The 17,855-nt window shown below is 47.8% G+C and overlaps 1 protein-coding gene across 2 annotated transcripts in view; it reads right to left on the bottom strand.

Annotated features, from left to right (window-relative positions):
* SEPTIN11 (septin 11) overlaps positions 1 to 17,849 on the bottom strand; it is a 39,486-nt gene extending 21,637 nt beyond the window's left edge. For both annotated transcript variants that reach the window (XM_057380016.1, XM_057380015.1), the window contains exon 1: positions 17,800 to 17,849. In XM_057380016.1, the coding sequence (XP_057235999.1) occupies positions 17,800 to 17,826 (27 nt within the window). In that variant the 5' untranslated portion in view covers positions 17,827 to 17,849. The remainder of the gene's footprint in view (positions 1 to 17,799) is intronic.
* Between the last annotated feature and the right edge of the window lie 6 nt (positions 17,850 to 17,855).

A 17,855-nucleotide genomic window follows, 5' to 3' on the forward strand; every position in this document is an offset into this window, starting at 1 on the left:
TGCCAGCAAGGCACCAAGTATTGCCAGTGTTTGTGCCAGAGCCAAGCTCCCTGTTCCTTGAAACAGCACCCATGATTCTGCTCCCCTTCCTYACACAAGCTTAAGGGATGGTCAAACCATTAAATGCTGGACAGATGAGCTTACAACAGTACAGGGAGAACATGGAAAGCAAGAACAGCTCCCYTCCTCTCCCTGGCAGGCAGGGATGCCAGAAGATAAGGGCTCCTAGCAATCAATCAGTTAATCAGTTCATAAAGAGAGGAGGGGCTTCTTGGCTGTTGTTTTAGGGTTAGATAACCATCAGTGTCACCAGCAGCAGAGGAGGGGGGAGTTCCTGTCTCCAYGCTGCTGCTGGCTGGCTGCAGGCTKGGGCAGATGTCTGCACAAACTACTCAAGTCTGGGAGGTCCTTCATTGTTTTTCTTCCCCCTTCCTTTTTTTTTCCCCTTTTCTCTCAACAGGGAGAGCAGACCCCTGTGGAAGGCATGTTCTCATTCTGTACATTAATGTGTCAMTCAAGCCATGAGGATTTGTGCCTCTCTCCCTGCCACCAACCCACCAGTGACTCACTGCTGCAGCTATTGTCCCCGAGGGATGGACTGCAGGAAACCATCTTGATCTTGCTGGATAAAAGCTGGCACCAGCTGCAGCTGCTTAGGGACACACAGATCTCACCAGTCCCTGCCCCAGCCCTCCAGCCATGTCTACAACAACAGCAAGAAGCCAGGTCTCTACTCCCAGTACCAGGGGCTACTGTCAGCACAGTTAGGCCACAGTTGGCTCCCTTGCTCATTAAAAAGGGAGGTCACACGGAATACAAAACAGCTCTCCCTGAATATGCTGGATTTTCCTTTTAATCCACAAGAACCAGGACAGCTGAAAATTTATTTATTTTGAGGGAGGRAGGCTGGAAGCAAGTTGACCAGCAAAGCACCGGGCAGCAGCAGATGGGGAAGGGCAAGCATGGGACTCGTGCTGCCCTCCCTTGTGGAAAACACTGCTCTACAGATAAAAATCTCATGATCTGGGGAATCACCACCCAAAGGAGGCTGCCAGGGAGACCAAGCAAGGAGCTCCCCCGAGGAGATGCCCCCAGAGACTTGGGTGATGCTGGACACGCTTCCACAGGCACAGGCAGGCATCAGAAGCTGGCCCTGCTCMGGTGCACCCACACACACTGACCCTGCCAGAGGAAAAGCCAATGTSCCCAGATCCAGCACCCCCAGCACARATRCCACCTGGGCAGGGAAGCACMAGGCCCACTTCCTGCACATGTAGCACCCAATATCCTGATTTCCAGGGCTTGCAACTGTGAGCATCATCCCCTGCCCCATGGCAAGGACACGCTTCCCTCAGTCCATCAAACCGCCGAGGCACACCGGCGGGGAAGAGAGGGGAACTGCTTACATTGGCAAGCTGCAGGAACTCGGCAGGAGCATGGAAGAAAAAGGATACAGTTGCATTCTTCTGGAAAGAGAGAAGTCAGCAAAATCTGACAATTCAGGAGTGGCTGCAGAGAGTGGGAACGAGCATTTGTCTTCAGGCAAAATGTTTGGCTAAAGGTCAGCACAGGCTCAGAGCAGTCACAGTTCCATGTATGCCAAGAACTGACATAAAAGACATTTTCCTCCATAGATTTCCAAAAACCACGGACCTTTCTATTTGGAGTAAAAGTGACTAATGCTTCTAACAGCCCCTGATGTCACAAACTGCTAACCAGCAAAAGAAAAAAAAAAAAAAGCTGGACTTAGGGGATGATAAGGACCATATGTGCATTCCAGCAAGGCTTGTAAACTCACTGGAGGGAAAAAAAAAAGAAAAAAGGAGAGAGGAAGGAAGGGGGAAGAAAAAAAGCCATAATGTGACAAACAAGAATGAAGACCATCCAAAGGCAGAGCCCAATGAAAACCAGATGCTCTTTGCTTCTCTGGCCAATCTCTCTCCTGACAGGAGGACGACGTGCAAYTGCCTCTCTGACCGCCTGTGTGAGGCTGATGGAATAAAGTGGGAGTTGCTGCTCGGTGCCAGCTCCCCACGCCACCCTGTTCCACTCCTCCTGCTTCAGAAGACACAACCGGTTTATTGCAATTCCCCTGTCCTTTGTGTTCTGCAGTACCACACGCAGGGAAAGGCAAACCTACCCCTTTCAGCATCCCCAGCYGTCCCCTCAGCCAGGCAGAGAGGAGAGCTGGAGGTTCCTTCACATCAGCCCTGAATGAAAYGCTGCAGTGACACACACCTAAGTCAGGCTGGGACTCCAGGCCAGCTGACACCAGCCAGGACTGGAGAAGGTCCAGGCTTCGTTAGATTTGAGAATGTGTCACCTTAAGAGTTAAAAACAACTCCAATCAAAGGACAGAAGCCAGCTGGGAGACAGCAGGAAGCATGTTGCTATATGGCATTTCTCTCTTACTTTTCTCTCTTTCAGTTCTTTTGCCYTTTTCCAGCCCTTCTGACTACACAGTCCCATATCACCAGATACCAATAGKATCCAGCAAGGCAGCAGAGAGGAAAAACCCAACAGCCATTTCCTTCTGTATTTCATTGTCATGCACTTAAAATAGCCTTGAAACAGCTGCACCAGGGGCCGTTAAGTCATTGGATTTATGCTTTGCTAAAAGCTGGAGGCACAGCCCAACATGGGAGCTGACACAGAGGGAAGGGYGATCCATGAACTCGGCAAGATTCCAGTGACACTCACAGAGAGACCAGGGAGCTCTCTGGGACACTGCCCCGGGCACAAAAAGGTAGGATCAAGACAAACCTGGCAACAGAGCATCCCATCCCATTGCCAAGTTTTCCTSCAACTGTCCCCAGGCTTCCACCAGCTCCAGTCCAGTTAGGGTTGTGAACACAACCAGAGCAAAAGAGCGATTTTGAGAAAGAAAAGCAGCCCCAAAGCGCTTGCTTACAAAGCTGTAACAAGGCAGCACTGTTCCAATACCTGGCTCAAGTTAGGGGCCGTTGGGACACAAAAAGCAGCAGCTTTGCTTGAGGTGGCGAAGGCACAGCCCAGCAGGGCTGCCTTGCAATTCCTTAACCCCATGTGTTCCTTCCTGAAAAGCTGCAGCTGCACATGAAGGRCACGTTTTGTCAGCTCCTATTCAACAAGCTCCAGGACTGAAAGGTGCCCCAGATCGTGCTCTGGATGATTAATTATCCTGGACTTCCAAGCAGGAGCCATGTTAATACTGTGCCCACTGGCTTGCACAGRGGCAGGTGGGGGACACCAGGGCTGCCTGGCACACGGACACACTGCCAGAGCCTGCACAGACCCAATTCCCAAGTAGGGCACGCAGAGMTGTGCCTATCAAGGCACATGGCTTCAGATCATTTATTTACCACTTCTCTGCAATCRGGACTAAAGAGCTCAGATTTGTCACAGGAGCTGCCTTCACATCYAAATCCTGAGGTAACACTGATGTGCATACACACATGGCTTATCCCATACCTAGGTATCACAGCAGAGAGTACAAATATTTCCTGACTTTAAAGCAATCATCATCCAGCTCCTTGAAAAATCCCCACCAGGGCTTTCAGAATCCAAACAAGTGCTAAATACACACAGGAGTTCCCCAGGAAAACTTTATTGGTCCAACATTACCAAAGAGGTGCCAATCCTGTACCAACTGGATTGAAAGAGCTGGCTCAAACCAGCTCTTCTTAAATTCAGATGCAGAGTGCACACACACATAAGGTTATTAAGTAAAAGGCCTGAGAAAACATTTGGGTTGAGCCAAATCCAGTGTTATTACTCTCACCAGCAATGGGTACATTTGAGTGTGGTTCTAACCAAGTAACCAGAAAACAACAACAAAGAAAAAAAAACAGCTTTGAATGAGTGAGTGGCATGGTCTAATATGCTGAGTGTTGAGTCACAGCCCTCACGTGCTTCGAAGAGGAAAACAGAACACACCGAGTCCCTTATGGCACACAGCTCTTCCAGGGTGCCACAGAAGTCCTTCAACATGAATAAGAAAAGGTCAGCAATCAATGAATATTGAAAATTCCAAATACTGTTTGCCTTAGCACAGTTTTTCATCTTCAGCAAGAATGAAAGTGGAATTAAGTGGGACTCAATCTGCACACAGAGGAGAAGGTGAAGGTTTACTCRATTGTTTGGCTGACAGTTTTGGAAATATTAGTCCATAGATTCTGAGTTCTCAAATGGCTCAAAGCAATAATGTTCCCCACTTGCCTTCAGAAGTCCTTGTTTTTCAGGGAAAGACAATACTAAATTTTTTATAAACAGGAGCARTTCTATATTTCAACTGAACTACTTCCTTCCCTCCACCTCACTAATTCCAAATTTTTGTGGTTGCCTTGAAAGTCTATGTTTTGTCTTTTCAAAAAACTTCACTGGTCAGAGTTCCTCTGGAGGAAACGACATCTGATCTAAGTCTGCAGCACAGCCATAACAGTGGGATTGTTAGGATGAGATGGGACTACAAGGCCACCCTCCATCAGGTTTTTTATCCTCCTTGTGTTTTGCTGCACTGATAACTGCTACTGAGACTTCACATTTCTGGAGTSGAGAGACAGTGCAAGACAAAACATATTTCTCACATGCAGCCCACAGACAGGAATGTTCCCACAGTACTCTCCATATCCATCACTTGCTAGGGGGCAGGACCACAAAGGCGTTGATGGCCAGTACAATCCTGGTGATGCTCCAAGTCATAAAGAATCCCTGCACATGACACCGGCAGTTGCCCAACATACACTCCAAACGGTCTCAACTCCATAAATGCGTAGCTAAATAAACATTTACAGCACCAGAAGAAAGGATTAACTCTCTACTCACAAGGAATCTAAGGATTAGCTTTRCAGCTCCAGTTTTTGAGTTGTAGCAGAGATAAACCTTTCATTCCAGAGATGTAAACCAACTCCCAGAAGCATCAAGAGTCCCATGCTGCCCCACGCCCACGTTCCAGAGTTTATTGTCTATCTCCCCACCCCCAAAAAGAGGTAACATTTTCCTTGTGTTSCAGCTGCTGGTGACAAAGTAACATGGAGTGAAGGACGTGACAGAACCCACAGCACAAGCCACCAAGGTCTCTGATGCAGCACAGCCAAACTCCCTCCAGCAGCTGAACATCTCCATCCTTTCCAAAACACATCCTCAGCCCCCCCTGCAAACACACCAAACCACCAAGAAAATCCAAAGCCCACGGTGGCCTCCCAGGGTGGCTCAGGGAGTACCATCACCCTACAATAGAGGGGCTTTCTGCAGGAGACCTTGGRATACTCCATCACAGGCAATGACATCAAACATCACACTTGTCCAAAAGGTTCTTTTGCAGGGACACCTCTGTTTCTTCCTGGGGAAGAAAATTCAAATCGTCATTGGTGCAAGTGGGATTTTAGTGTAAAAGCAATGAGGCCACAGCTGAGTGGATGCAGCAGGCTCCTGAGCTGTGTGAGCACAGCTTCCACCCCAGGGCTGGATCCTGGCAAGAGGCAGCGTGCACAGCGCTGGCAATGTCACAGCATCAGGGATTTCAAGCAGGTTTAGAGCAGATTTATTAGTGTAATCCTAATAATGCAAATAAAGTCAGATGCAAAACTGGCATAAATCACCACATATGAAAAAACCTCCCCATGCCCCCCTTCATCAATGTCAGTGACTAAAGCACAAGCCTGTAGTCACCCTTTTTCTCCTTCCTCACAGCAGGGGCTTTGGAGGTTCCAGTGACACCCCCAAGTCCCACTCCCACACTTCCCCTCATGTCAGTAGATTCAGATGCTTCCAGCCCTTCAACCTTCAGCCAATTGGTGTCTTTCCATAAGCTTAGCTTTTGTTGGTGAACAAATTTCCTTTCTGCTCYAGAAAAAGGGAGATGGACAGTCCAAAACAAAACAACCAACAATGGGAACAGTGTATAAATGCACAGCACAAGGAAAAAACCAAGAGAAAAATATTTTCCTTTTGGCTGTTGCTAAGTTTTTTTTTTTCTACATGTAGAAAACAACAATCCCTAAAAGAAAGTACTAACAGTCTTTCTATACACAAACCTATACATTAGTGGCTACATTCCAGATTATAATTAAATGCATCCTGTAACAATAAAATTATCTTTGAACTTACAAATAATTCCAAGGACTTGATCCAAAACCTACTATCACCATTGTCTTTGGTTCCCCCTGCATCAGTTTGAGAATCAGACTTCCCATAGCAGCTACTTCTCCCCAAGTTCTCCAACACATTTCTGGCAGAGCAGCACGTTCAGTGAGCTGGTGGTATGTGTCAAATCTCCAGAACATTTGAGGATTACGTTGCATTTCAACCTGTCCACTGGAACAATGGGCATTTGTAACAAGAGAGGCAGCAAGCAGTCATTTATCAGAAGTAACACTTGGCCGGGAAGTGTAAGGGAGGATGTTTTCATGGCTGGCAAGGGGATAAGCTCCATGAGGAGAACAAGTTATCCAGCAGGCAGACAGCTGCTCAGAGACAAGCACTGCTCTATCCTGTGACCAAACCTTGAGGCATAAAATGCAAAGAAATGTCAGGTAACACAGATGAAGTACAGCAAATCTCCTTGGAGCCCTCTGTAATTATCTCAAATCCACAMAGATCCTCACAGGTAAGTGGTACACATCAACTTCTGCAGAGTGAGACACTTGTGAGGGCTTGCAAAGGGGTAACTATCATCTAAGATTCCCCTGTGCTCTGAGGATAAACTTTGTTATTAAAACCAGACTTCAGAGATTTTTTCAGCCCTGCCACAGAGCGGATGGATGAGCAGAGAGCAAATAAACCACAATTAGCGGGAGGCAGGCACCGATCCTGCCCTGTGCGCTGTCAAAGGCTTCCCATCCGCATTCCAAAGCTCCCAAACACCTTTGTGAGCCAGACCTTTGGCTTCTGGTATCTCAGTCATCYTCTGTCTGCAGTGTCGCGACAGTTTAATTAAAAGCAGGAACCCAAAAAGCTGGAAAGAGGCTGGGAGCGCTGCTGGGTTCCCATCCGGCTCTGGAAAGGCGTCCATTCCTTCGGCTGCAGAAAAGGCACCCGACACCAGTCCTGAGCCAGGGGACAGATCTGGAAGGGACTGAGCTGCCTTGGAGCTGCAAGATCAAGTGATCTGGCATGTGCCCAAACAGTCCAATTACTTGCAACAAGGAAACTGTCCTCCCAAATGGTAAAAATGCTGCTAAGGCTGCTTGGGAAAAGCCTGCAGCAAAAACATCTCCCTGTGTTGCTCCCCACTTCTTGTTTGGTGCATGCAGCAGATGCATATTTAATGCATTTCTGCTACCTCGGAGTGCCCTGCCTGGAGCCCAGTGCAGCTCTGCACAAGGGCCAGGCTTTAGAAACTAAGTGGGACACTTCCAAACATTACCCTGACTTAATCCAATGTTATTTCTCCCACAGCAGCCCGCCACTCACAAGACCGTTGGCAGAGATTTGCAAACCACTGGCATTCACCCACATTCTCTGGAATCATGCTCTTCCAAATTCATAAATTATTCCATACACAGGCTGCTGCAAATCCATTAGCTGTTGGAGGAGTCCTGCTACAAGGTTAAACTTGGAGCCAGTATCCACCCCCACAGGGTGATTAATGTTGGCCACCACATTCTGCTTCGACTGTCCACCTCAGTCATGTTTGCACTTTGAAGGGAAAGCAGAAGCACTTKGATTCAGATTTAATTTTAATCTCTGCCCTCCTGTCAAGACTCGTGCTGTAGCAACCCATGCCACTGCTAGTAGCAGAGCAGCATAAAATGAAACCTATACTTCCAATGTTATTCTCCCATACGGTGCTTTTGGACTGAATTCTCTGGAATACTACACTCCTGGATAATCCAGCTGCTTGGATTTCTCCAGTCAGGCTAAACACAATTCAAAGTCTTGCAACCTTATGAGTACACATGATACACATTGGTTGAAGTCCATAGCTCAAGGACAACTTTTGGATTGGAACATTTTGCAAGGCTGTTTCTCTGAGTAACAATAATAAGCAACAAGATTTGCCATTAGGTTGCACGTCCAGTGGTTACTTTACACTGCAGTGTTATATGCTTGTAGTACTTGGATTTTTCATCCCCTCTTCCCCCTCAGCTCCTCTTTTTCCCTGGAAGCACTGTGACAGGCAGTAGGGCACACCGGGTTATCCTCCACAAGCAAAGCACTGGGCTGTTCAGCCTGTCTCTGTGCCAGCACRCTCCACACCACAGCTGAGCACGAGTGGAACGAGAATGACTGTGACAGATGAGCAGGCTCCGCTGCACCGGACCCAGCTCCTGCAGCAGCCGGGCTGTGAAGACCTGACAGAGCAGGTAAATCCTGTCACAAATTTATGGAGCCAAACCTAAGGATTCGGGAAGACAAACACAGCCGAAGGCAAATGAAGCCTGCTCCAAGAGAGCGTTTCCTGCAGAGGTCTAAGGGAGATTAGTTCACATGAAGGAGCTCCTTGCTCTGACATGCTCTGTAACTCCAAGTGCCTCAGRCCCGCCTATCCCAAAACTGGGCCACAATTCCCATGTGCGGTGCACGTTTTTGCCCTTGGCTTGAGTTATTTAATGAGATACCAAAGCGAGAGATCTGCTGCTGCATATTCTTTATTAAGATTGCAGYCTCCACCTCCACGTTGCTCAAAGCAGGAGGTGATGCACGAACCCAGCCCTGCCTGGGTTGCTCACATCCTAGAGCAGCTGGGGTCTGACAGATAAATACCTGCTGAGGAATTGGGAAACCTTCAAAGAGGAAGGCTAATGGCCAGCTCTTCCTCCCACGGTTGCCCATGAGAAGGAGCTGGGTCTGTACATGCAGTGTGAGAGCGCCCAGGTCACACTCCAGCACAGCCCAAGAGCTGTGCCTGCACCTGGCCAGCAGCGCAAGCTGACCCCAGGAGAGTCAGCACAGGCTGGAGCAGCCCTTCCTCAGGCATTTCATGTTTTAATTCACATTTTCTCAGGTCACTCTGTAGCCCCTGAGGGTGCCAACTGGAGCATAAACCTCAAGAGCAGGCTTGCACAATCTTCCTAYTTTCACAGTACCCAGGAGGATGGCACACATCCAGCCATCTCCATCCTCCTTCTTCCATCCAGCACCACTGAACTCCAGACAGGGAGCCACAATCCTCCTCAGCAAGGCACAGCACCAAACCAGGAATATGAGGCTCCAGCCCCAAGCAGCTTCCAACTGCCAAGATGTTTCAGCACACACAGCTCAGAAAAAGATACATTTACCACAGTGTGGATACTGACAACATCCACACGCAGTTCCCTTGGGACTCCTTACTGTGTATTTTATATAGGGACCAACCACCTACTTCATGCCAGAAACATTTTCTAGCCCGTGTGAATTTTATAGTTCCCTTCAAACTGAAACCAGGACAGCACGTAAACTGTATCACAGCTAGCCTGGATTTATACTTCTGGCTTTCAGGCTCAACCCACTGGAAGAAATCATCAGGTTACTTGGTTAGGTTCTGAAAAAATACTGCTTTCTTCAGGTTATATCAAAATCGTGTAAAGCACATCCCACTGGAAGAAATGCTTTTGTTAACTCCATTCCTGGCAAGGCCAAACCTAAAGGAAACGTAGCTGTGTTCAGTAACAGACAGGAGTCACATGGCAACCCACAATTTCAAATAATGTTTTGTTTAAGCAACAAAACACCTCTTGCTTTGTGTTTAAATGGTTCTGGCCTACACCACAGAAATTAAGTATCTCTTAGGAATGCTCTGTGTGAAAATTGCCCTCAATTGCATTCACATAAACCCAGAGAAACAAGGTCAGAGTTACTCACACTACTCACCTTTAAACCCTTCCTCCTTATTATTACATCTCCTTGAAAACACAACTTGCACATTACCCTATTTGAATAGTTATTTTCTTGAAGGCAGTTTTAATTAAAAGCGTTAATCTGGTAATGCCTCTGCACCACAAGAGTTCACTTGATTTGGTGCAACAGGGCGAGGTCTGCAAAGGTGACTGTGGCTGTGYTATTAATTCACTAATCACAGCTCACCTCACAAAACAAGGGAGGGAATAATCTCCTGCTTTACACACCGAGGAAACAAAGGTACACCAAGACAAAGGAATTTGCCCAAGACCACACACTAAATCAGAGGCTGAAACAATTGCACCATGTCAGCCCCACAAGCCCTAATCCCAAGTGGCTCCTGTAATTACTGTGCTCTAATAATTAATAACTGCTCAAGTCCAAATGCTGACTAGCAGGAGTGCTTTCCCGTCGGGTGAATATTCAGCTACCTGGAACACACAACCTAAGGCYCCCTGACAGTACCAGTCAATCACATATCAGAAACCAAAGTGAATCGCTCCAATTGTTCACTGACCATCAAATGTACATCCCAGAAGGGGAGGCATTTCTCTGAAAAGTTGTTTATTTTTTTACTTTCAGCCAGGTTCATTGCAATTCAGAGCATCAGGAGAGTTTACCATGGCATCACTGAAGAGCTGACCCAGAGCCCAAGCACACATTTCTCCATGCAGRTTCTCCCAGACATGAAACAGCTCTGATTTGGTGCCACTTTCTGCCTCCACTGGACATCACAGAGTTGTGCTGCAATCACCAAACCCTTCCCTTGCCCACAACRCTGAGCCAGGCCTGGGAGAGAGGCAGGAGCATGCAAGCACTCACTTGAAGATGGAAAGATTTAAGGGAGCAGGGGGAGAAAAGAACWGACACAAATTAGGTCAAATGCTCCTGTAAAATGCCAATTACTTTATATATAGCGAGAGCACTCTGATATCATTTAATCTCAGCTTGCCATTGTCAGATATTAGCTGAAATTCCCTGCTTTGCTCTGGCTGCCATATTAAAGTGCCATGTATTTAATATTAATGAGGCAGATGAAACAGAATGAGACTAGGTTGGCATTTTCTGTGATAAAAGACAGCTTGTGGCAGAAAAACATTAATTTAAAAGCACTAGGGATTTTTCTTGGCTTGGAAATTACATACAAGATACAACAAACCAACAAAACCCTTTTCTAATGTAATTAAAAATCTTTATCTTCTGATTCTATAAGCTAACAAAGGCATAATGGCTGATTGATTGTTTCTTCTGCTAAAAAAACCCCTCCACAATAGCAGCAAGTTGAGTTAACTGGCCAGAATTAGGGGAAGCTTTAGATAAACTGCTGAAACAGGATTCGAAAAGCAACTTTTCCCCTCTGCTTCAATGACCATATCCTTGTGCTTACACTCAGGCAAAAAAAAATCTCAGAGCTCAGAACTCTGACTGGCCAAAAAAGCAAAGGCATAATGAGGCCYGCCATAGGCCAACCTGGACATGAAACAGATTTGCAGGAGGAAAAAGCAGCAGCCAATGGAYACGGTGGTGAAGTGGTGTGATTTGTCACCAGACGATACTGCAAAATCCCTTCTCCTCTTGGGGTCCTGACATGAAGATTTGAGGACTGTGCATATGTTCAGTCCCAGATGGCTGCGTTAAGCCTCATAATCACTCCCAGCATTTGCAGTGAGCAATACCTGCTCGCAGTATGACAACCTAATCTTTTAGCTGTAAAAGCTCAGAATAARTAAGCACTGCTTCCAATTATTTAATTCAAAGGTCTCTGACAATACCAGCCTTGACATTTTAAACTAGGAGCAAAACAACAACAAAGACCATTGAAATAATATTAGCCATGCTGTTTCTATGTTCTTTCTACAGATATCCAAGAAATGTAATTCTACCAATTAAAACTAAAGGAGACAACAGAAAAGWAAAATCTTTAATCACAGATGAAGCCAGAATAGGAAAATCTAACTACAGTTAGACACAACCTCTTTACTGGCAAAATGTACATTTTCTAGACACATCCAGGTGTTGTGGAGAAATCCCAGGAACCAGTGTCAGTCATAACCTGGTACCTTCACCTCCCCAGGTTGTGAGTTTTCTAATAAGCCAGGAGTATCAGCCTGATACTGGTCATTCATCTCAAAGCTGCCAAAAACTTCCAGGCTGACTCAGATTGGAGGGGAAGGGTTTCCACAGGGGCTGAAAGGAGATGATTTGTGTGCTTCAAAACGCAAAGCTGTGTCTATGGTTGCAGGTGGAAAGCTCTATCTGGAAGGCTAAAAGCAGCCCTGCAATCCACCTCTACTGCAGTTCCCACTCTTGTACTTCCCTGTGAACCATTCTCCATGCTGCCCTGCGGCAGAGGGAGCCACAAGCCTGTGGGGTCACCAAGCAAGCACTCTACTCAAGTTGCTCCTTTAGCTTTCTCTGCAGATAAAACCAGAGCTGCCACCACCAGACTGCCAGAAACTTAATTCAAGCCAAGTTCACATGCTCACACAAAGCACTTTGCACACTTGGTGCATTCAGCCCTGATCTGGCCAACAGGTTCTGTCACATCTCCTACTTACACAGAATGTCATAATTCACTTGAACACAGTGAAGCCACCAGTGAAGCACCCAGACTTGGCAGAGCACCCTCAGATCTGCAAACAGCCCTTTAGCTGGTAAAGGCATTTACAAAGATCCCGCCTGGGAGTCAAAACAGCTCCTCRCTTCCACACCCATCACGGGAGAGAGGTTAATATAATTCTTGAATGAAAGACATGAAAGGCATGCAGATTTCCAAGAACAATTTATATCAGAACTACTGCTGYGCACAGGAATCTGTTCTCAGGAGCCACTGGCAAAGCAGGCAACAACTGTGGCAAAACCAAAGCGTTTTTAAAACAAGTCTTTTTCTATCAGCTTGTGCCAAGTATTCATGAGCAGMTCTGGTAAAGAAATAACCCACAATTACAGTACTTCAATAACATATTTCCAGCAGCTAGATCCCATCTGAAAATAAATCCAGAAASAGAAAATCCAATTAGACATTAGAAAGATCTAAAGAAGCTATAAGCTAAGATGGAAGAAAGCACCAACTCCCCAAAACAGTGGCAATCTGCTCTTTGACAGCACCTTACGTGCAATGCTACTACAGAAAACAAAAATCTTAAGCCTGCAAGAAAAGGTGCAGCTTCTTCCTATTTTCAGATACTTCAAGAGCTCTAATTGCAAAATCAGATCCTAAGACTATGTCGCCAGAAACAYAGGCACAGCCTGTATTTTTAAGTAGGGAGTCCCAAAGATAGCTCAAGACTCATAGATCACAGAGCTCAGCAAAACGACTGTACTATCAGGGAAGGCAGTAATGRCCTTTGGACTACAGCTCGTGCCAGCAGAGAACCACTGGCATGGGATGAGCAGAGCACTCCATAGAGGGAGAAATCTTCCAGAAGGCCTGGGTCCTGCTAAAAGAAAACCATAGGGAGCTGTTCTTCCTTCTAGTGGCTCTTYCTTCAGCACCTCATGCACGGCCAAGTGGACATTGCCCACACCCACATTCATCACACGTGCCTGAGCTGTGAGTGAAAACAGTTCTGGCAACACAAATCCTGGCCCACACGTGCTTAAGCCAAACACCATGGTGCAGAGGATGGGGAAAGGCGTCTAGATGGGATGAACCAGCCAGGAAGGAGCATCTCTTATTCCCATTGCATAGTAGATGTAAACAAGCACTTACAGTCTACAGAGAAAGAAAAAGATTTGGGGTAAATTTTTGTTAATAATGCTGTTAGCTAAGAGAGCAAGAGCCTGAAGTTGGTTGTGTGTCTGTGCTCTGGAGCCTCCWSCAGCAGCAGYAGCAGYRCTGAACTCTCCCCGTGCCGTGGTGTTTGTCTGAACCATTATTACGCATCACTTACTCCAGTAGGCTGGAGAGCTGCTCACAGAGCTGGAAGCGAAGGCAGCTACACAGCGTACCTAAAAAAAGCTTTGAGTACTAYTGGGAGGCTTTTTTTGTTTATTTTTACATCACCTGGTTGCATCCAACTGTTCTATGCTGAAGCTGCTTCTTTTCCTGGAAGAGMCCCTGTAGCTCACAGGACTGAAGCCGAGTGCCAAACCATGCCAAGGGCAAGGTTGGATGAGGCTGCAGCATTGCCAAACCAACAGAAGACCCCGTCCCCTTGGCATCTCTCCTGCCAAGCAGGCACTGAGCAGCCTCATGCCCATGCTCTCAGAATCATCTCTAAAAAGAGACACAGAAAAGGCACAAGAGAAGCAACAACCCTCAGTCAGATGGCTTTGGAGCAGACATCCAGCCAGGAAAGCTCTCCCTCTYTGAGGGGCTGCAGGGGTGGGAAGGGGATATGTAAAACAYGCCTCAGTTCTGAGTAAATATTTTRTTCCTCACATTCATACTGTTTACTTAATCAATCCCCATCATTATTTCTGGGACCTTACTTAGGCACTAAAATTGCTTTCCCCTCATCTCATCTACACAAAGTAAGGCCTTTCCAAGTACCACTACCAGATCCTGACTCCAGCTCAGCTCAGTCACTGTAAAAGCTAGAGGTGCTGAGTGTAGTGGGCTGGACACACAACCTGCCTCACGACTGAGGCTGTGCTGAAATAGAAGCAAGGAGGAGGCAGGTTCCCACCATTGTTAACGTCAACAGGAGCAGCAAGAATTGTCTGAAAGAATTTCCTACTGCAAACAAGGCACTGAGGTGAATAAWGGAAACAAAAAGGTCACAAACTAAAATACAGTCCTGCGTGCACCACCCAGGGCTACTTCCTTGGTGCAGGCAGCTGAGCCAGGCCAGTCCCAAAAGCCTCATTCGGCAGCTAGAAGCAGGCAAGGAAGCCAAACCCCATGCCCTGACCACCTCAGCAGCACCAGCAGTGCCATCTACACCCACAGCATCACCACATTCACCATGAGGAGATCTGCAGCCCCACAAAGCAGAAATATGGGGCATCCCCTTTCCTGGTGCTCATCTCTGTCCCCAGCCAGTGGTCATGGTGGCCCTGCAGCACCCACCAGCACCCATGGATGTGGCTCTCCAAAGATGCTGCCCCAGCTTTTGCTGACCCGAGTGGGTGTCAGCAAATTTGCTCAAAGACAAAGCACAGCAGCTTCAGCCCTTCCCATCTCCCTCTCCTTCCTCCCCTCCATGGAAACCAGCAGTCTCTCATTATCAAGTATTTTTAAAACARATTGAAGAATACACTGTGCTGTTTTAACCTCTCAGATAATGTTTTCTATGGTTCCCATGTAAAATCCGCATTCCAGCTTCATTTTCCCTCCATTTTTATTGGACTTGGAGAGGGTGTACACCAATGTGCACATATGAGTAAACATGAATCCCACTCCTTTAACACAACCAAGCTCTGGTTCTGTAAACACATAAACATAAATAGAAGGGTAGGCAGGCCAGAGCCTTCTTCCACACTCTAAGAAACCATCACATATTGGTCAGGATGCTGGGAATTAACCCAAGAGGAAGAAAAGTATCCACTATCTCACACATCTCAACAGTTTCCAGACTGGAAGTGGCTTATCTCACACTGAGCCCAGATGACCACAGCATCCTCCCAGCCTGGCGCATGTTTAAGCACAGGCATGGCTTTCATCAGCTGAGAGCTCCCACAGCAGTTCCCGGCACCAATCYTGCCAAAACTTTGCTTATGCATGCTTTACATTTGCATGCCGAGATCAGTCTTCATTAAGTCAAACGAAATTACAGGCAGCACATTATACATGTGCYTTCACATCTGTGGGATCAGGGCCTTAAAAAGAAAGCTGCCCATCCTACCAAAACACGCCCTGCTCGCTACAATTAAACACAGACACTTCAGAGCAGTTTGCTGAAGTTATTTTTTATGCATACTTTTACAATTAACATAATGTCATATCCTGCCAGGATGTAAAAGGYTGTGACTCAGGAATGTTATCATCGTTTTAACTTAAACTGACTCGCTTTTGGTTTCATTCCTTTCCTTTTCCTTCCCCTCTTCCTTTAATTCTCCCTCCAAAACGATGCATGCCACTCACGGCTCAGCTTAATCATATTTTGTAAGGAACTTGGAAAGGCAAACGTTCCCCAGTCTTGCCTTGCTCTAACATATAATTAACTATTTCTTCCAACTCCCTGCCACCCTCCCAGCAACACAACAGCAGCATGCAAAGTGCGAGCACAGAGGATTAGATAAGGAGGTACATGAGACAGAACATCCCCAACATCTCTTGAATGCCAGTCCACTGTCCTTCCTCTCTCATCACCTCAAGATAAAACAATTCCCTTGTCCAAAAAGTGCAGATTCTGGAGGATGGAGGGTCTGCCCACCAGCTGCTAGCGAGGAAGCTGAGTACCCTCCTCCTTCCCTCTCCCACACGCACATGCTTCTCATGCTGAAGGATGCTTTATCCAGCAGTCAGTCCCACTGCACCGGACTCAGTGCACAGATAGGAATTCAGTTTGACTCCTGCAAAACCCTCTGTGGATGTTGTTCTGGGATGGCCCATGGACTTGGATTAACCAAGAAAACCCAAGAGGCTGAGCAGCAGCACCAGTTTAACATAATAACACACACAAAAGCATTAAACACATCCACAAGACCAAACAGCAATCGCATCCTGCAATAAGCCACGTTCCTRAGCCCATTTATGCTGCAAAGTTACTGTTCCACACAAAGCAAAAGGCTCTRCTTGGCAATACCCTTCAGCTTGCCCTAAAAAACCATCTGAAGCCATGACTTCAATRCATATTCTTACCCTGAAAGACAAACTTCAATTTCCAAGCACACTTTAGACCTTAAGATCAAGGAAACATTTSAGAAGAAGCTTTACAAACAGCTGGTATAATTGATATGTATTCTGTTAAGAAACATCAGCTCTTATTTTGCTTAGTAGCATAACTTCCCCACCTCCAGTAACACCATTAACCCTCATCTCCATACATTTGCTTTGCCACATCAGAGGAACCATASAGCCCCACAGATCCATAAGCACATAATAAACACTAACAGAAACTTGTCTCATCCTGGTCACATCTTGAACGCAGACCATTTTCTTATTTTGAGAAGGAGTCACATTCAAGTCCTCCACTCGTGGGCAACATCTATGTTAYTCCCGAGCACTGAAAAAGTTACCGGGAAGTCGGTCAAGTCTCTCCCTCCCCCGGTCGACGATGCACAAAAGTGCATTCAATCCGGTCACGGTGGAGTTTCATTCACGTTTCTGCAAGCTGGATGCAAGAGAGACTTGCTTTTTTTTCGGCATCTTTTAGTTTTTGTGGGGTTGGGGTTTTTTTCACTTTCTCCCTGTGAGAGGGAAATCTTTTGTCTTTCTCAACAGGAACGTAAGCACCCTGTCGGCCACCACATCCCCAGGAAAACGGTCACGCTGGAAAACGCAAGACACGCGTGCCGCTCGGAATACTTCCATGCCGGGACTGCCGTGCCTTGCCCGCCGCAGCCTCCCGGGCACTGCGGGCACGTCCCGCCCGCCGGCCGCCGACCCCGCACGGGGTACAGCCCTTCCCGCTCTCAGCTTTTCCCATCCWTGGGAAGCGGCGGGGCAGAAACACSMGCGGCGAGGCACCAACACCTCATCCGCGGCGGGCACAGCCCGGGACCACCCCCGCTGCCTCCCTGTGCCCGCGCGTTCGGAGCGCGGGGCTCCGGGAGGAGCTGCCTGCCGCCGCCACGGCCCCGGCGCAATCACGAGCCGCGGCCCCAAAACGGGGCCAAAAAAGTTTTGCGCGGGCCCCCCCGGCCCCGGAAAGGAGCAGAGGCGGCGCGCCCCGGCGAGCCCGCCGTGCCCTCCGGCATCGCGCCCCGCAGCCCCCCGTAGGGCACCGCACCCCTACAACCCTTGGCACGGCATCCCCGGCGCTGCGCCCCTGCAGCTCCCGCAGCGCCCGCCGCCGCGCTCGGGGGATCCGCGCTCGGGGGATCCGCGCCCGGGCGATCCGACCCCAGACCCCAGCACCCGCGCTGCCCCCGCCGCCCCCCGGCCCCGCGCACCGCCGGTCTGCCCACGGCCACGGCCATCGCGCTGCGCTGCGGTGCGGTGCTCTGCG

The sequence above is a fragment of the Malurus melanocephalus genome, unplaced genomic scaffold (genome assembly GCF_030028575.1).
Source record: "Malurus melanocephalus ecotype Western Australia unplaced genomic scaffold, MMel_1.1 scaffold_433, whole genome shotgun sequence".
NCBI lineage: Eukaryota > Metazoa > Chordata > Aves > Passeriformes > Maluridae > Malurus > Malurus melanocephalus.